The sequence below is a fragment of the Mustela nivalis genome, assembly GCF_964662115.1.
Source record: "Mustela nivalis genome assembly, chromosome: 6".
In the NCBI taxonomy this organism is placed as follows: Eukaryota; Metazoa; Chordata; class Mammalia; order Carnivora; family Mustelidae; genus Mustela; species Mustela nivalis.
Genome location: NC_139025.1, coordinates 45,802,315 through 45,822,824, shown reverse-complemented (window position 1 = coordinate 45,822,824; position 20,510 = coordinate 45,802,315). Strand labels below are relative to the sequence as shown.

The 20,510-nt window shown below is 38.9% G+C and overlaps 1 protein-coding gene and 1 long non-coding RNA gene across 14 annotated transcripts in view; one reads left to right on the top strand and one right to left on the bottom strand.

Annotated features, from left to right (window-relative positions):
- LOC309868180 overlaps positions 1 to 20,074 on the bottom strand; it is a 55,789-nt gene extending 35,715 nt beyond the window's left edge. For both annotated transcript variants that reach the window (XR_014313560.1, XR_014313561.1), the window contains exon 1: positions 18,300 to 20,074. This is a non-coding gene — a long non-coding RNA (uncharacterized lncRNA). The remainder of the gene's footprint in view (positions 1 to 18,299) is intronic.
- Positions 1 to 20,139, top strand: part of LOC309868179 (uncharacterized protein) — a 37,511-nt gene extending 17,372 nt beyond the window's left edge. For 6 of the 12 annotated variants that reach the window (XR_014313551.1, XR_014313552.1, XR_014313553.1 and 3 more), the window contains 2 exons: positions 5,164 to 5,263; positions 17,909 to 18,208. Coding sequence is in view for 1 of the 12 variants with exons in the window: in XM_082737720.1 (XP_082593846.1) it covers positions 5,164 to 5,263; positions 7,148 to 7,363 (316 nt within the window). In the remaining 11 variants the exon portion in view is untranslated. Of the gene's footprint in view, positions 1 to 4,946; positions 5,073 to 5,163; positions 5,264 to 7,147; positions 11,737 to 15,875; positions 16,569 to 17,908; positions 18,209 to 20,067 lie in introns of those variants that run through there. The other 6 variants (XR_014313550.1, XR_014313557.1, XR_014313558.1 and 3 more) reach the window with 6 other exon arrangements.
- Positions 20,140 to 20,510: the final 371 nt, after the last annotated feature.

Here is a 20,510-nt window from a genome sequence, read left to right as displayed (position 1 = left end):
GCATTCAGTACAAGCAGGTATTGTTGATAAAATGTAATAGCAACTGTTGGTAATACTTTTTGATACATATTATGTCCAAGCCACTATTTTATTCCTTTTATGTCTCATTTTCACTTATTCTATAAATTAACTTCAAGTTAGGATGAGGATGAGAAAACAGGCCCAGAGAATAAGGTAAAGAAATGCATAACCAAAAAGCAAGAGGAGATTTGAACCATTATCAACCGATATCCTCTGGTTGTTCAATATTCCACAAGATTAAGCATTAATAAAGTATTATTGATTGTAATGATTTATTTTTAGTAATTACCAATAACACAATTTGACAGCCTTCTCAGCCAAGCTTTGTGGTAGAAAAAATATTTATCTGACCACCAGGTGGCGTTTGATCAAGGTTCTACAATTACACTCACCACTCAGAACCTTTCCCATTAGTTATGATCTAAAGTGAAATCATTTGCCAGGTTCTACGTGGGGGAATTAACAAAAGGCAGCGGTGTATAAAATGAAGTAAATGTGTTTACATGTGATATAGAGCCTGTTTTATGTAGTCTATGTGGAAAAAATGGGAATGAACCTTCAGACTATTTGGGGACTTCCATCCTTAGGCACACAATTTATTTAATGAACGTAATCCACTTTGATATGTATTAAAATAGCATCTGGCTTAACAATTTTAATGGTAACTCTGTATTTAATACGATTTTCATGTGCTCAGTTACAGTGCTTGAAACTTGAGATTTATGGGAAGAATGGCAGGTAGCAATTAATTCTGGTTACAAGGTGGAGCAAAGGCCTCCACTTTATTGCCCCTGAAGGAACCGAGCAAGCACACACCTATATTCCATAAAGATATAATGTGATTAAATAAAAGCAAGTATATGGCCATTTAACGTGTAGATTAGCAATTGAACACTTGTAGGGAGTGTTATTTTTACTCTGATAGTCTTGGTTTGTAAGTCTACAATACCTGTTCTTGTAGGCACTTAATTAACCTGTAGCACTTTGTGTCAATTGTAATGACAAGAACATGCACAGCCATTATATGTTTGAAGCCAATTTAGAATATTTGCAGTTTAAATTTGCCAATGGAAAAATTTCCCTCTAATTGTAAGAAACAGCAAATCTGAAATGAGAAGGGTCAATTCTGAGTTATCGAAAATGGAATTATTCCATTTTTAGATTGAGTCGTTTTGCTTCTCATTCCATCAATAGTTAAGAATTGGCCCATAATTTAACAAATACATGTTGGATGGATAAATAAAGAATGGATGAATGAATGTTCCTCATGTGCCAAGTGCAAATCTAGAGGCTGTGGGAATTATGAAACAGTAGTTTCCATGACCTCTGATCTGTAGGAAGTTGATGATATAGTTGGAAGATCAGAGACATAAAGAACAAGAAAAATAATACAAATGTTAAGTAATAATAAAAGATATCATATGGAAGATATAATTATATTCCACTGAATGCTACATAGGGTGAGAAGCATAAATTTGACACAGAGAAGGATTTCTTTGGACATCTGTGGTCAGGGAAGGCTTTCTGGAGGAGGTGGACATAAGCTGGCCTTAAAAGGTGGGAAAATTGGAGGAAGAAGAGGGCACTTCCAAATGGTGAAGGAAATAGGAGATGAAAAAATGAAAAGAACCAAACCCAAACAATGAAGATAGGAATGAATAGCAAATGGGTACTTGTGGTGGTGGAGATTGCCCACGGTGGTAACAGGTCTACAGGCCTATGCTTTTCAAACTTCAGCATTCGCCTCCCTAGTGGAACACTTGACCCTCTCATGTAAATGGGGAGAATTTCCTCACTCCCAATTTATACTTAAAAATGTGAAGGATAAATGTTAAATAATTTAACTGGCAGATATTAATATTAAAGTGAGTGTGGAAGTCCTACAGAGGAGTGTTGAAGAGATAGAAGTCCAGAAAGTTTGTGACTTGCCCAAGGTTGTATAACTTGTTCAGAGGACAAGTTCAGCTGGAATGGTCCATGGAGCAGGTTGTGCCCAGCCTTTGAACATCATGGTCAATGGTTTATTTTGCTTTTCTCTTACCGTTATTTCTTTTTATATTCTCTGGCGAATCTGCCAAAAAGTGGTAAGGGAAAATAATGAAAGGAATTTGAAAAAATTCATTATTTTTTCCTTCTTGTTCATAGCTCTGGTATAAGGATTGAGACATTATATCATAGATAAAATAAAGTTTAAAAATAATTTGTTATTTGTAATCCTTTCTGTGTTCCCTGATCTCTATTTTTATCAGAGACAGTAAAATTGAATATTAGTAAAATGTATTGTAATGATTACTAATAGGAAGACTGTATATATTTTTCAGATCTAGGACACATTTGATTTTGGGGAAGAAACAACTGATTCATTTGGCAGAATGTACTGGATGAATACAGCCAATTCAAATACTTTTCTGGGCCCTGAAAAATAGTCCTCCATCTTTAATGGTGACCTGGCTGGAAAGAGAATCTTGAACCCTAGTTGGGTGGGCTGGATTTCTTTTGTAGTCACAGGGCCAACTTCTGAAGACATTTCCAGAATGTCTTTTAGCAGAATGCTTTTTAGGGTTGAATTAAAACCTAGAGCAAGTGACTGAGAAATGCTACATTATTAGTATCCCAAAGATAAGGATGGGATTTGTTGTCAGGGTTTGAAGTGACTTGGGAACTCATTTAAGTAGACGTGGTACTCGGAGGGGATTGTGACCTGACTTGCCTCTCAGAAATTCTGGAAGAAAATGGGGAGGAGCAAAGTAATGCATGTTTTGGTTTGAAATCTTTTAAGTGTTGCAGAATAAAGATGCTGATGATTTGAATGAAGATCCAAGGTGAAATTTAAGAGAAAGTGTCCTGCCTAGGAGAGACTTGGAGGGTAAAAAGCAGACCCGTAGACCTGGTCTACCCTGCTCTAACCCGCATCCTCCTACTCACACACACCATGAATAAGAATGGCTCCTAGACCTTCTGCTTGTTCCGTGGGAATTTGAACCTCCTGATTCTCACAAATGATTCTGAAAGCTCTCAGGGGGGTGTATCACTAGTGTATTATTTTCCTAATGCAGCTGTAACAAATTATCACACACTTAGTGGCTGAAAACCATATACATTTATTATCTTACAGCTCTGGAGGTCAGAAGTCTAAAACGGGTCAGCAGAGCCAGGCTCCCTCCAGAGGCTTTAAGGGTGAACCTGTTTCCGTGTCTTTCCCTGGCTTCTAAAGGCCATTTGCTTTCCTGGACTTGGGGGTCCCATTCCCCGTCTTCAAAGCCAGCAGTACAGCACCTTCAAATCTTTCTCTGACCTCTGCTTCTGATGGCAAATCTCCTCTAACTCCAACTCTCCTGCCTTCCCCATATAAGCACCCTTGTAATTATAGGAGGCCCACCTAAATAATCCAGGAGAAACCTCCCATCTCAAGATCCTTTACTAAGCCACATCTACAAATTCCCTTTTGCCACGCAAGGTAACACATTCCCAGGTTCTGGAAATTAGGACATGAGAATCCTTAGCTGACTCTTCAGCTGACCGTAACCAGTTCTCTGAGAACTAGTTCTCTTTGTCACAACAGAGATCTATTATTTTCTTCTTCTTACACTGGGTCCCTGTAACGTGACAGTGGCAAGGGCAGCAGCGGTGCTACAGGTGTCCCATGGGCACCACGTCTTTGTGGATACACCAGTCTCCAAGATGGAGTGTGGTGCTGTTGGCCCTGATGTTGTCAAGGCCACTGCTGTCTTATTATTGCCATCACCATCAACGTAGCCATCACTGCAAAGGGGACCAATAATGTGGGCACATTTCTGGGTTTTGTTCTATCCCCATGGGAATCAGATGTGAGTCTGGGAAGGGGGTTACAAGGTAAGCTGATTGACAAGCACTCTATCAACAAGCACCCCACCTCCCCATGTGTCTTGAATGAGCTTCTCTTTGCCCTGGGGTTCAGTGTCTCCCAGCAGGCTCCTCTGTCCCTCCTCACACTACCACTTCTCTTTCCAGGCTCAGATATTTTGGAATCCTAGTATAAACACAGCTGGGACTCAGGCTGCTACATAACACATGCTTCTCTTAGGCTACCTTCCCAAGTGTTTACATTCCATGCTTGAAGAACTGGCTCCTTCACGAAACTCAGGGGAAAAAAAAAAATCAGTACAGTTCTTAATTTTTCACACTTTCTACCTAGTCTAGGGTTAAGCATCTGGATCCCATTGGAGGCCATTTGTCCTAATTTAGCACTTCCTATTAATTTTGTAAGGGATTACTATTGAAATACATAATTTAGTAACTTCAGATTTTACAAGCCATGTCAAGTGCCATACCAAATAGGGTTTGACTGAATTTATTACTGTTGAAAAGGAAATCTTTGATTTCGTTCCTCCTAGCTACTATTGATTCATTTCGTACTAGGGTGTGTGAAATTGGAGCTATAGAAAACATGCTCCCCCCCCTTTGATCTGGTTGGAATAAATGTTTTCACTTCATGAAATAAACAGTGAAAGGCTTTTCATGAATTTCTATGTGTTTTTAATGAGTTGTGCTTCTCATGATGGACTGACTGTATTAATACTTTACATGTTGTCCTCCCAGGAAACGGAGGAACCAGAGACCTTCCACAAGCTTTGGCTTATGCGATAGGGATTAATATTCATAACGTTAAAGCCCATGGCTGAACCTCTGGTTTTGTAGGTTGACCTCGCAGAGGAGGCAGGTTGAAGAGAGGCTAGCAATTGTTGCACAAGGGAATTTCCCTGTACATCTTTCAGCTGCTTTAGTTCCGCAGTGAGGCCACAGGTTTCTGATGGCTCAGGAATGTGTGTGCAGGTCTTTAACAAGGACTGAAGGACAGGGAGACGAGCGGTAGGCGTGGTGGGAGAGTTGGGGCTCAGGGAGCCTGCAACAGGTATATGAGTAGGGTCTGAGTTGTTGGGCTAGAGTTCTTCACCTAACCTTTTCACTGGTGCCCAAGCTTTGTTTACGGATTCTAAACCATTTCCATTTCCTGGGATAAGAATCATTTCATCCTTCAAAAAGAGATTGCCAAGTAGAGTTCAGCCTACCCAGTTCCGAATATAAGTCCTGATATCGTAGAGAGCTGTATTTACAACCTATTCGTAGTTATACCCAGATAACTTCCATTTATCTTACTTTCAGGGACAGAGCTCTAGTGGCGCTCCGCAAACTGAAACGAAGGACGCGTCTGCCACCTCCTGGACACTCTGAGAAATTCAAAGGATTTTTCCACAGGAAGAGGGTGAGTTTGATAAATTTCATTTCAAATTTACTTCAACAGATGAGAATTTAGCCAAGTATTAAACAGATTAATTTCTGCCTTTGTGAAGGCTTGCACGCCTTTGATCATTCAGTCGTTTTAATGAACTCAACGTGGTTGTTTCCGATTTGGCCTTGAAGTCTTGGCACCTGGCCACAGTCTGAGTGGTGGAGCCTTACTGCCTCCAGCTTGGGTTCCTCAGTTTTGGCAGGGCTTGCCTTCCCACTGATGGAAGGTTTACAAAGGAAAAAAAAATCATTATGTCTGAAATTCTGCCAGGACACATCAGCGTATTTCCAGGCTGCCATCTATCGTGCAAGTCTCTGAAGATTTAATATTTTTTTAAAAAATTGAAATGCACCTGCTCCTAAGGAAAACCATCTTGTCATATGATAGCATGCTTTTATTAAATCAGCGAATTTTAAATGTTATTTGTTAAGGTTTGCAAATTGGGTTTTTTTCCTTCAGGCTTCCTCATCTCTGTGTTGCTTCCAAGGTCAGCCTCCCACCCTCCATAATGAGCTCAGAGATTTACCAGGGACTTCTGACACCAGCTTTACCCAGCAAGCTGATCACAGCACTATTTGTGGTCATATCCCAAGTGATTCAGCAGCTCTTCTATCTTTAGACTCTTGTCTCATCCCACACAAAGCTCTTTTCAGACCCAGTTTGACATTATGATATTGTACTGTGGTCCCACAGGGTCAGGGAAAATAATGTGGCAATTCAGTATATGTCTTATAGCAGAAAAAGGGCATTTAATGTTTGGCAAAAGGACAGTCTGAAGACAAGGAACGTGCAAGGCAACATTCAGTGGCTTCTGCCACTTTGCTAGGTAGGAGTGAAACATGTCACCCTGAAGAAAATGGCTCCAGAAGCACATAAATTATTTTCTGTTGTTTGTTGGCTTTTGGGTACCAGGATCTCAGACCTAATCTGGTTGTGTGTGGCTAGAGAAGAGGCTCTTCTCTTTGGGATCCCTTTCTTGGTGTACCGTTTTGTGGCAAGTCCACTGAAGTTGACTTTGTTAAAGTCAACTTAAGTTACTGAGCAGGTCTGCTTAAATTATTAGATATCAGTTTTGCTGGTGTGCTTGGAAGCTTAAATCTATGAGGACTTTTCCAAATTTTATCCTCTATTCTTGTTTTCTTTCACTAGTGTCTGTAACAGGTCCAGATTCAAAAAGCTATTTGTGGCCATCCCGGAAGTGAGAATAGTAGAGCACTCCAAAAAAGTGGGATATTGGGTTTGCTCCATGGAATATTTAATATCTAGAGTAACCTTTCATTTAGGAGCTATTTTAACCTGAGACCTCACTTAGAGAGCAAACTGATGGATAGGACCATAAAAAATAGAAAGTTCTTGTGAACGTGATTTACATATTAACTATTTACCTTTTAGGGAAAAAAATGATAGCCATAATCTGTTCCTTCCTGATTAACATGCCATTTCTCACTATTAATGATAAGTAACAATAACAGTAATAATTCCCTCCTCTTAATCATGTTTCTCAGATGTGGGAGACTTGTGTTAGGTTTCTTCCAAGTTGTCTGTCCCACCCTAGACAACTTGGAGGGATAATGATGTCAACATTAACTGGATTTTCCTAATTTCAAAATTGCGTTTATTTGCTTGGGGCAGATTTGGAGGAAGTTTATCTTTGCACTATCTATGAAGACCTTGTTTGCTAGGCAACTTAACATTATCAAGGGAGGCGGAATTGTATTGTGATGTGCTTTGCTTGATGTGAGGACATTTGAAGTCTAGTTTTATTCTACTACTCACTAGCTGTGTGGTCCTGGCATAGAATTTTCTCATCTGGAAAGTGGTTGTTATAATGTTCTCTATGGCTTCTTCTAATTGTAGAATTCTATAAGCTGCCTTCAGTTGGGAGCCAAGATGACCTGTGACTGTTCTTGGGAGCAAGGGGTGCTATGGGCACAGAAAGGGGAGTGGAACATATCCCATACCAGGCACCTCAGGTACAGGGGCTTCACACTGGAAAGAAAAATCCCTAGAATATTTGGCTTCGAAAACCAGAGCGGGTTAACTTCACAAGTTCTTACAATAAGTGGGTTTTAACACTTAAAAATCATGCGCTTGTCTCTAGGAGAGCTGGAAGGGTGATAGGAAACTTGAGTTCCTGACCTTAAAGAGACAGTATGACAGTCCCTCTGAGATATAGCAGAGGAGCAGCAGTTTGAAAAACTCATGGAGTATACAAGAGGAAGATTTGTTTACAAATCTCAGAGCATGTGCTAGAGGGGCAGGGATCTTTGGGAGACTTCTCTAAGAACAAGAGAGCTGATGGGTGCCATTTTTCTTCCTCTCCCCATAGCCAGACACATGGACACCTATGGGAAACTGCACAGTGCCAACGCTCCCCCTAGCTTACTTACTAACAGCATGTCCCACTCCATTGTTCTCCTGTGGACATGCTTCCTCCATCATGGCTATGGCAGGAATTTTCCAAAGTGGCTCAAGGTCCCTAACCACAGTGGATTGGCACAAACTGTGCTAATACCACAAGCCCTACCCACTCCTTCTCCTACATACCTTCCCCCTTCTAAATCAGCATCAGCAAAAATTTTTCAAAGCAGCCACAGGTCCTTGACCACAGCCCACCTGCACAAACCTTACTAACACCTGGGGCCCCACCCCCACATTGTCCTGCAGACATGCTCTTGGCAGGGGTCTTTCCAAAATAGCACCACAATTGTGTTAGTGTGCAAGCAGCTCCAATAGGGGCCAGTGCCACTCTAAAGTGACTTCTGCCTGGGGAGGGGAGAAGATAACCACACATACCAGCCTGACTGTGCCCCAGCAGACATTTGGTCTGACCTTAGGTCCCACCTACCAATGAAAGCTTCTTAAGGGACAACACAGAGAAAGTACCCAGTAGTTTGGTGCTATTTCATCTCTGGTAAACACTGGTCTGACTCAACTCAAGCCCAAGGAGGCCCCAGACAGGCCCATTAACAGCACTAGGACCAAACCCTGCCCAGAATAGGCAAACAGAGCCATTGCAGATGACTGGACCAAAGGCAAAAATTGTTCAACCACAACCATAGGGCACATACAACACACATAGGGGACACCCCTGAGACACCAGGTTCTGGTACACAGGGCACACTGTACTGCAGGGCACTACAGGACCTCTTCTTCACAAGGCCACTGCTTGCAAGAGTAGGAGACATAGATAACTTTCTCAACATATAGAAACAGACACAGAGAGTTACATAAAATGAGGAGACAGAGGACTATGTCCCAAATGAAAGAACAGGACAAATCACAGCAAGAGACATAAACACAATGGAGATAAGTAGTATGTCTGCTAGAGAATTTAAAATAATTTAAAATAATGGTCATAAAGATACTGGACTTGAGAAAAGAGTGGAGGATCTTAGTGAGAACCTCAAAAAAAAAAAAAAAAAAGAGAGAGAGAGAGATAGAGAATGAATAACAACCAACCAGAGACAAAGGACTCAATAACTAAAATTAAAAATACACTAGAAGGAATAAATAGTAAACTAAAGGAAACAGAAGAATGGATCACTGATCTAGAGGACAGAGTAAAGGAAGGCAATCAACTGAGTTGGAAATAAAAAATAATAAAAAGTAAAAATAGATTAAGGGAATACAGTGACACCATGAAACGCAATAACATTTACATTATAGGGATCCTAGAAGGAAAAGAGAGAGAAAAGGGAACAGAAAATATATTTGAAGAAATAATAGAAAACCCCTGGATCTGGAGAAGGAAAACAAAATCCAGATGCAGGAGGCACAGAGAGCTCCCAACAAAATCCCAAAGGAGGTCCACATCAAGATACATGGTAAATGAAATGGAAAAATACAGTGATAAAGAGAGAATTTCAAAAGCAGCAAGAAAGCACCTGACTGGCTCAGTTGGTAGAACACACAACTTTTGATCTTGGTGTTCCAAGTTTGGGCCCCACTCTGGGTGTAGAGATTAGTCAAAAATTGAAGAAAAAAAAAATTCTTTGGGGCACCTAGATGACTCAGTTGATTAAATGTCCGACTCTTGATCTCAGCTCAGGTCTTGATTTTAGGGTCATGAGTTCAAGCCCTGCATTGGGCTCCAAGGGTATGGAGCCTACTTAAAAATAAATAAATAAATAAAACAAAAAATAAAACAACTCAAAAAAAGAAAAACAGTTACATACACAGGAAACCCCATAAGGCTATCTGCTGATTTTTTGGCAGAAACTTTGCAGGTCAAAAGGGATTGACATCATATATTCAAAGTGCTGAAAGAAAAACAAACAACACCCTGCATCCAGGAGTACTCTACCCAGGAAGGCTGTCATTTAGAAGAGAAGGGGAGATTAAGATTTTCCCAGAGATAAAAGAAATCATTGCCACTAAACCAGTCTTACAAGAAATGTTAATGTTAAGGAAAGACCATAAGCAGTAGAAAAAAAAGTAGGAAATATAAAAGCAGTAAAATAAAGTATATCTGTAAAAATCAGTCAAGGGATTCACAAATTTAAAAAAAAGTGAAATATATATCTAACATGTGTGGTGTTTAAAGGAGTAAAAATTTAATGCTTTTAGAATGGGTTCAAACTTAAGTGATCATCAACTGTTGTGTGCATAAGTCGTTATATATAAACCTAATGCTAAACACAAATCAAAAACTAGTAATAGATATGCAAAAAATAAAGAGAAAGGAATTCACATATATCCTTAAAGAAAGCCAGTAAACCCTGAGAAGAGAGAACAAGAGAAGAAAGAAACAGAGAACTATAAAAATTACCATAAAACAAGTAAAAAAGTGACAATAAGAACATACCTATCAACAATTACTTTGAATGTAAATAGACTAAACGCTCCAATAAAAGACATAGGGTGATGGAAGGGATGAAAAAGTAAGACTGATCTATAGGCTGCCTATTAGAGACTCATTTCACACCTAAAGACACATGCAGATTGAAAGTGAAGTGGAAGTGAAAAGAAAGCCTGGGTAGCAATACTTAAATAGAACAAAATAGACTTTGAAACAAAGACTGTAACAAGAGACAAAGAAAGACTCTACATAATATTAAAGGGAACAATCCAAAAAGAAGATAAAAAATATATAAATATGCACCCAATGTGGGAACACCTAAATACATAAAGGAAGTAATCAATCGTAATACAATAACGTAGAGGATTTTAACATCCCATTTGCATCAGTGGATAGATCATCCAGACAGAAAAGCAACACGGAAACAGTAGCTTTGGATGACACATGGGACCAAATGGGATCTAATAGATATATTCAGAACATTCTATCCTAAAACAGTGGAATATACATTTTTTTCCAGTGCACATGGAACACTCTCCAGAATAGACCACATATTAGGCCACAAAACAAGTCTGAACAAATTTAAAAAGATTGAAGTCACACATGCATCTTTTTTGACCACAACACTATGAAAATAGAAATCAACCACAAGAAAAAACCTGGAAAGGACACAAATACATGGAGGTTAAATAACATACTACTGAACAATGAATGGATCAACCGAGAAACCAAAGAGGAAATAAAAAAAATACATGGAGACAAATGAAATTGAAAACACAATGGTCCAAAAATCTTTGGGATGCAACAAAAGTCGTTCTAAGAGGGCAGTTTATAGCAATACAGGTTTACTTCAAGAAGCAAGAAAAGTCTCCAAAAAACTAGCCAAACAATACACCTGAAGGAGTTAGTAAAAAAAACAAACAAAACCCCAAACCAGTAGAAGGAAGGAAATAATAAAGATTAGAGCAGAAATAAATGAAATAGAAACTAAAAAAAAAAACAATAAAACAGATCATGAAACCAGGAGCAAATTCTCTGAAAAGATCAACAAAATTGTTAAACATTTAGACTCATCAGGAGAGAGAGAAAGAGAGAGAAGACTCAAAATTGATAAGAAAGAGGAGAAATAAAAACCAACACTACAGAAATACAATTATAATATATAAGAATATTATGAAAAATTATATGACAACAAACTGGGCAACCTAAAAAAAATGACCAAATTTCTAGAAATATATAACCTCCCCAAACAGAATCATGAAGGAATAGACAATTTGAACTGACCAATTACCAACAATGAAATTGTATCAGTAATCAAAAAACTCCCAACACACAGAAGTCTAGGACCAGATGGCTTCACAGGTGAATTCTACTGAATACTTATTTTTAAAGATTTTACTTTTAAGTAATCCCTATACCCAATGTGAGGCTCAAACTTAGAGCCTTGAGACCGAGTGTCACATGATGTATTGACAGAGCAAACTGGTGCCCCTTTACTAAATATTTAAAGAAGAGTTAATATCCATTCTTTTCTAACTATTCCAAAAAATAAGAGAGGAAAGAAAGCTTTCACATTCATTCTTGAGGCCAGTATTACCTTGATACCAAAACCAAATTAAGATCCAAAAAAAAAAAAAAAAAGAACTATAGGCCAATATGAATATAGACCCAAAAATCCTCAACAAAACATTAGCAAACTGAGTCCAACAATATATTAAAAAAGTCATTCACCATGATCAAGTGGAATTTATTCCTGGGATGCAAGGGAGGTTCAATACATGCAAATCAATCCATATGATACATCACATAAACAATAGAAAGGATAAAAACCATATGATCATTTCAGTAGGTATAGAAAAAGCATTTGACAAAGCACAACATTCATTCATGATAAAAATCCTCAACAAACTAGGTTTAGAGGGAACATACCTCAATCTAATTAAGGCCATATATGGAAAACCCACAGCTAAGATTATACTCAAGGGTGAAAAACTGAGAGCTTTTCTCTTAAGATCAAGAATGTTCACTCTCTCCACTTTTGTTCAACATAGTCCTGGAATTCCTAGCCACAATAATCAGACACATGCAAAAAGAAATAAAAGGCATCTAAATTGGTAAGAAAGAAGTGAAACTTTCAGTATGGCAGATGACATGATCATATATATAGAAAACCCTAAAAGACTCCACCAAAAATACCACTAGAACTGATAAATGAATTCAGTAAGATCACAAGATACAAAATCAAGATACAGAACTCTGTTACATTTCTATACACTAATAATGAAGTAACGGAAAGAGAAATTGAGAAAAATAATTCCATTTAGAATTGCACCAAAAATAATAAAATATCAAGAATAAACTTAACCAAGGAGGTGAAAGATCTATACTCTGAAAACTATAAAACATTGATGAAAGAAATTAAAGATGACACAAACAAAAGGAAAGAGATGCCATGCTCAACGATTGGAAGAACAAATGTTGTTAAAATGTCTGTACTATCCAAAGCATTTAATGCAATCTTTATCGAAATACTAATAGCACTTTTTATAGAACTAGAATAAATAGTCCTGAAATTTGTATGGAACCACATAGGACTCCCAGATAGCCAAAGCAATCTTGGAAAAGTTGAACAAAACTGGAGGCATCACAGTCCCAGATTTCAAGATATACTACAAAGCTGTAGTACTGAAATCAGTATGGTACTGGCACAAAAGGAAATACACAGATCAATAGAACAGAATAGAGAGTCTGGAAATAAATCCACTATTATATGGTCAATTAATCTTTCACAAAGGAGGCAAGAATATGCAAGGGAAAAAAGACAAGTCTTTTCAGCAGATGATGCTGGGAAAACTGGACAACTACATGAAGAAGGAGACTGAACCACTTTCTTACATTGCACACAAAAATAAACAAAGTGGATTGAAGACTAAATGGGAGACCTGAAACCGTAAATATCCTAGAAGTGACACAGACAGTAATTTTTCAGACATTAGCTGTAGCAACATTTTTCATTTGTCTCCTGAGGCAAGGGAAATAAAAGCAAAAACAAACTACTGGGACTGCCTCAAAGTGAAAAGCTTCTGCACAGCAAAGGAAACAACCAAAAAACCAAAAGAAAACCTACCGAATGGGAGAAGACGTTTGCAGTTGACATAGCCGATAAAGGGTTAGTATCCAAAAATATATAAAAACCAAAAAAGCAAATAATCCAATTAAAAATGGGCAAAAGACATGGACAGACATTTCTCCAAAGAAGACCATACAGATGGCAAATAGACACATGAAAAGGTGCTCAATATCATTTGTCACTAGGGAAATGCATATCAAAACCACAACAAGATAATATCTCACACCTGTCAGGATAGCTAGAATCACAAACCTAAGAAAAAACAAGCATTGGCAAAGATGTGGGGAAAAAGGAACAGTTAGACCCCATTAGTGGGAATACAAACTAATACAATCACTGTACAAAATAGTGTGGACCTTTCTCACAAAATTAAAAATAGAAATACCATATGATTAAGTAATTCTACTCCTGGGTGTTTCCATAAGAAATACAAAAATGCTAATTCAAAAAGATACATGTTCCCTTCTGTTTATCGTGACATCATTTACAATTGCCAAATGGTGGGAACAGCCCAAGTATCCATTGATAGATGACTTGGGAAAGAAAATGTAGTATATATATTCAATGGAATATTACTCAGTCATAAAAAAGAATGAAATTTTGCTATTTGCAGCAACATGGATGGATCTAGAGGATAAAATGCTAAGTGAAATAAGTCAGAGAAGGACAAATAAATATGACTTTATTAATCTGTGAAATTTAAGGAACAAACAAACAAAGGGAAAAAGAGACCAAAAAACCAGACTCTTAACTAGAGAGAAAAAAAACTGATGGTAACCAGAGGGGAGGTAGGTAGGGGGGATGGGTGAAATAAGTGAGGGGATTAAAAGGACACTAATTGTGCTGAGCACTGAGTTGTGTATAGAATTGTTGAATCGTTATATTGTACACCTGAAACTCATATAACACTGTATGTTAATTATATTGGAATTAAAATTTAAAAATAGAAAAAGAGCAAAGAACAGAGCTGAAAATGGAAAGAAGCTGGATATGTCAAGAAGTTGGTGAGCCACTGAAGTCTTTCCTACCCCTGGACTTTTCAGTTATATAAGACATTAAATTCCCTTATTTATTTGCTTTCTATGGTTTATCTCCAAAGATACCCTACACAACATAGATGAACATTCTCCTCATTTTATTGCTGAAGAAATTGGAGCTCAGAATGCTTGAGTGGGGCTGGATACACTGATCCTTTAGAAAACATCCAAGGTCATACATCTAGTGAGGTTGAAACTGGGATTGGAACCCAGGCTGTCTGCCTCCAAAGCCCATGCACTTAACCACCAAGCTCTTTTTTCTCTTCAAGAGAACTATTGTATAATTCAGACGTCAGCCATTGAACACTGGTTTACTCTCTATGTAGGGACTAACTCTAGAAACCGAGAAGTGAAGCCACAAAGTATGAGAAAGAATGTGGCTTGGGTTGCTAGCAGAGGAGCCACTATTTCTGCCTGCCTAACACTTCTCCTCTGCTAACAACCTTCTACCCTCTGCTATCCCTGCCCTACCCACTCTCAGCCATGTGGCTCAACTGCCCAATCAGATTCTTGCCCCCCCATCCCCACTGGAATATTTTTTTTTTTTAAGATTTTATTTATTTATTTGAGAGAGAAAGAGAGCATGAGAGGGAGGGGCAGAGGGCCAAGAAGCAGCAGACTCCCCACTGAGCAGGGATCCTGATGTGGGGTTCAGATCCAGGACCCAAAGGCAGCCACTTAACCAACTGAGCCACCCAGGCGCCGCTCCCCCTCCCCCTTCAGAATCTCTAGTCTCCCTGCAGGCAAAGACTGGATGGAGCAGTCATCTGTGGAAGCACATGGGAGGGGAGACCATGAGCTCCTGCAGGGGCTTCCAGGTGCCTGTTCTGTCTGAGGTCTGGTTTTTCATCTGTTCCTACAATTCTAAGAGTTCCAGCCACATCCTCCTACACAAACCTCTTTTGGCCTTAAATTAGCCAGTCTTGGTTCCTGTTGCTTGTAACAAAACATCCTAGGTTATACTTAGGACAATATTCAAGGCTCTATTCCTAAGGCCACCTGTATATTTGGTATTTGGATAATTGGTGGACTGCAAGGGCATGTGGTTATTTCCATGTACCAAGAAGAAGATGGTCCAGATGGTCAGTTCAACCTGCCTATCTCAGGAGTTTCCATTGTAGCAGCATTCAAAAGGATTCTTTTAAGAGGGGTTGTGAAAAGTTCCATTTAAAAGGTATCAAATTATAACGAGCAAGTTATGTATGTTGTAGTTATTAATATATATAGGTATACTATAATTAATTATAGCATTAGATGTACTCCTATTTACCCACTCCCAGCTCCACTCAGTTAAGGATTGGTAAAATCTTCTTACGGCTGTTTGAAGACAAAGAACTCTAATCTTTATCCTGATCTTGGGTTTTTCCTCACATATTCTCTCCTCGAGTTTCATGGTCGAAGATATCAATGATTCCTCTGTTTTTTGCTCTCAGTCAGAATGCTTGGAGGGACTGTTTATCCAGTCCCTGGAGTTTGGGACCAAAATAAAACTATTTCTGGGAAAGCATGGTCGTGTTTACTGAGCTCCTGGAAAACAGCAGGATTTTCTTTGAGATACTTTCCTCCTCACTCACCCCCCACCCCCTTTTCCCATATTGCCCCTTACTCCATATTTAGGACTGGTGTCAGCTGGTACTAATCTTCATCCGCTGCCCATCCTGCTTGATGGATGCTCAGTTCTTGAGTCATCACAGACAAGTTGAGGAAGTAGAACCAGAGCATCTGCTGTCCCAAGGGAGAAGGGTAAGGATTCAGGATGAAAGTGTGCTGCCACCGGGCTAGATATCCACTGAGCAAGGCTGAGCTCTGAGCCTCTATTTAGCCCTCTTGGTCACAAAATTATTTTCCTGTCTTTGTTCGATCTGATTAAACTTTTTACTCTCAGAGAGGGTTTTTTCTTTCTTTCTTTTTTTTTTTCCTCTCCAAGAAGCTTGGTGTCCTTTACTGCCATCTAGCTTCAGTAATGGGCTACCCTGGTCCCCTAGAGAGATATTTAACTACTTTAAACTTCAGAATGAAGGGAGCGGAATTTCTGGTTATTTATTTATTTATTTTTCTCTTTCAAAAGGTCTATTTCTGTGTAAATTTTTGGGTGCACACGGAAACTTACTTGGCACAGTCTGGGTCCCTGGCAGCAGCTGTGTTCTATGTTGGATCACAAAGTCGTGTTAGACCAATGCCTTACAACATTAAGTGGATAAATCTTTCTTGGTAGAGATTCTCAACAATACGGTTTCCTATAATACACCTAATTTTACATAAAAGAGCTATATCCTCTCTTTTTTACATAAGAAGGCCATTAAATATAAAAAATAGAAATATCAAGAAATATTAGTATAATCATATGGTGGTAACTATTATAAAAAATAGCTAAGAGAGCTGAAAATACTTCTGAAGTTATTGTTATGTCTTGTAAATTTATTTTGGTTTTTAAACTTACAACTTTTTGACTTTGAGGGAAATGAACTCTCTAAAAAATGGCATCATTTTTTCCTTACATGGACACAAAATTTGTTTTGTCTCCATGGATTATGTATGTGGTCTCAAAGTTCCCCCCATTTTTTGTTTATTTTGAGCCCACTCTTTGATGTTAGTGATTTTTCCCAAATATGTGATATTCATGGCTATAAGATCATACTGAAGCATGTGACACTGAGTGTAAAAAGAAAAGTAGAATGTAGGTAGATCTGTGCATGGGGGAGGAGATTATTGAACTGTTGAATAACTGGAATGGGCTTCTTCATTAGGGTCCTCCAAACGACAGTCTTTGTAGGATTTTTTCCCCCCTGGACTGGTGTTTTTCCAATGTGACTTTGCCATCTCTCATCAAGAGTTGAGTCTATTTCTCCACCGCCTTGAATCTCATAGGCCCTCGGACTACTTTGACCGGTAGAATCCAATGGAAGTGATGCTAGGTCAGTTCTGGGCTTGGTCTTTAACTAATCTGGCAACTTCTGCTTCCTGTGTCTTGAAAGCCACTAGCCATTTAACAAGTACAACTATCCTGAGGCCACTCTGCTATGGGAAGCCCAAGTCATGGGGAGAGGTTCTCTAGAATGAGATAGCTTGTGTGGAGAGGGAGAAGGGGAGGGGGAGAGAGAGAGAGAGAGAGAGAGAGAATAGGAGAAGGAGGGGGAGGAGGAGGAAGAAAGACGGAGGGAAGAAAGAACAAGGTCAGGTATCACTTAGGTGCCAGAATATGAGTGATGAAGCCATCTTGGAAATGGATCCTTCTAGGGCTGCCCCAGTGAATGCTATGAGGATCAGAGATGACCTGGCCAGCTGAGTCCTTCCTTAATTCCTGACCTATAAAACTGTGAGCAAAGCAAAACGGTTGTTTTAAATCACTAAGTTTTGGGGTCAGTTTTAATGCAGCAATAAATAAGAGAAACACTATATTATATATATTATATAGATTTTGAAAAAATCCTTTGGTTTTCAAACTTCTGCAGACTCTTTAAGAGGTATGAAGTATCCCCAGTTCTTGAGCCTTCTGTCGTCCAGATCAGTTTGCTTCTGCTTTTTCCCTTCTGCCAGCTGAGGTTTTATTTTTCTCAGGTTTGCTCTAAGTCAGTTATCACTAGTTCATTTGTTTTTCAGCTTACAAAATTTAGTTACCCTAATTTCTCTTACTGTTTTCTTTTTTGCAGGTATATGCTTTATTCTTTCCTTACCATAATTTTTGTGGCCTTTGCTAGGCAGTGGAGGTAAATATACACATTTAATTTTCCCACATTTAACTGAATGCTTCCTATAAGTTTTATTGACTACTTAGAAGGGCAATGGGGATTTGGGGCCTTGGGCCTAGAGAAATAATAGTTTCTGAATGTTTTTTTGGCCCAGGGAGAATTTTCTGATTTCTCCATAAAAAGTGAGAACTGAGTAGGGCTTGTGAGAAATAGGCTCTTGGTTGTCAAGGGAAAAAAGGACACACACACACACACACACACACACACTCCATGAACTTATATGGGTAAGTTCATGAAGATTCTTGAAGAAAAAAGCCGTACTGTGAGACTTTCTAGTATCAAGATCACTTACCATTCAGATGTTAGTTCACTAAAAGGGAGGGTGACATGATATGTTAAATGACTTTCTTGATTACAAGAAGAGGAAAAAGAGAACCAAAGTAAAATGGGATTTTGTAGAACACAGAAAAAGCTTAAAACAAAAGGCCACTTAGAGAGTTCTAAATTCTCAGGTAAGGGTTTAAGAACTTCTCTGACAACATGAGTTAGAATTCTGAGGGGAGAAGAATGAACCAAGCTTTTGTGAGATTCTTGTTCAAGATGGTGTTGTAGGAAAATCCAGAATTCACTCTCTCCCCTCAACAGACCCCAAGCCTACAGCTATATATGGAACAATTTTTTTTTCCTGAAAAAACCCTAAAAACTAGATGAGCAACTCCTACACATTGGGCAAACAAGAGAAAAAAAAAAAGCCACATCAAAGTTGGTTGAAGAGCCCAAGACACAATCTTGCCGTAAACCCCACTCTCAGCACTGTGACCTATAATCAGGAGGGAGCTCAAAACCCGGAGCTTCTCCCTGAAGAGCAAAGGGTTTGAATTCCACATCAGACACCTCAAATTTTAAGACCTGCACCTGAGAGATAAGCTCATAAAATATCCAATTTTGAAGATCAATGGGCCTCATGTCCACAAGACCCACAGGCTATAGCAAACTGAGAAATGAAATTTGTTATTGTAACAAAAAAACCAAAGATCTGAAATTGCTTTTTTTCTGTTTTTTTTTTTAAACATTCTAAAAAGTGAGACTGAAACTTCCATTAACTTTATGTCAGAAAGTACTTCACATCAGTTGGTTGAATTATCCCACAAAACAAACCAGCCAAACTGAAAACATTTGCAGCCCCATTATTATTAATTTTTTCCCCTGATTTGACCCTAGTCTCTTCTCCAACATGAAAGCTATCTGGCCCTATTTGGTCAAGAGCGATTTTAAACCTAAGTATTAGGTTTTGAAGGTGTCATTTCTCAAGGGAGGAACAAAAGTAATAGGCTGCAAAACAAAGCCTAAAAACAGAGTTTCAGGGAAACAGTGAGTAGGAGAGATTGGTGACACTGAGAGTTGGGAGAAGATTATGAAAAGCGACAGGACATTTTTGGAGAAACCTTCTTGTTGGAAGAACTCCAAGAGCAACAAATAGCACATTCAATGACCTGAAACAAGTTTATTAGGAAAGACTTGGGTGTGAGGAACAGCTCCACATCAGCCCCTGGGGATATGCATTGAAGAAACAAAGCCCAGTTCAAGGAGATTTTGGTAAGTGGGAGATCCAGGGATCATTAAACGGAAAGTAAGAATTAGCTTAAAAGTACAAAGGAGTTTTAAAGATCTTAGACAATTATCTAACTCATGGGGAGTTCCAAGTTTTGTGGTGAGTAGGAACTTCTCTGGCAAGAAGATAAACAACTGAAAGAGGGGAAAACTAATCAAATAACCATAGCCAAACTAAAGAGCCACAGTGTGTGGGTGGTGCTTAAAAACAGGGACACTATGCTCAGGTATTCTGGGATTTTAGTCCTTGTTTCTCCCTGGCTAGTCATGTGATTTTGGGAAGTAACTTATTTTTTTCTGAGCCTCAGCTTTCTCATCTTTAAAAGTAGGATAATAAAATGTATTTCCTTGGGTTATTCTGAGGACTCCACAAGAAAGTCTTTGGTAAGGACTTAGCAGGGGACTGGAACACAGTAAATGGTAGCTTCTGCTGCCACCACCACCACTATTATATTCATTTTAGCAGATTTGGGTTGCTGTCCACAAGTGATTCATGTCCTTTTTCATAGAGAATTGTTTCTGGGAAGTGGCTGCCTGAACAGGGACTACATTTCCCATCCACCCTTGCATTCAGGTGGGACCATGTGACCAAATTCCGACCAATGGAATGCCAGATGAAGTCATCACATCATTTCCATGCCTGATCCATAAATACCTTGTAGGTGATCTGCCTTCGCTTTTTACTCCTCTATTGATCATGTGTCAGTGGCCAGGGTGACCTTGGAAACCATGTGTTGGAGAGGACAGAGCCTTTGTTGGTCTGGTTTCTGCATGATTGCATGGAACAAAGATTTCAGGTCTTATCTCTTATAGCAGTTGTTAACAATGCAAATAGCATCATTGTGGCTCAGGATCACAGTAGCCTGGTCAAGTCTGAGTTCAAAAACAAACATTGGAGAAGCCAGCTTGGAAGAATCCTACTTTACTGGTGACTAAGATGGTAAAGAAAAAG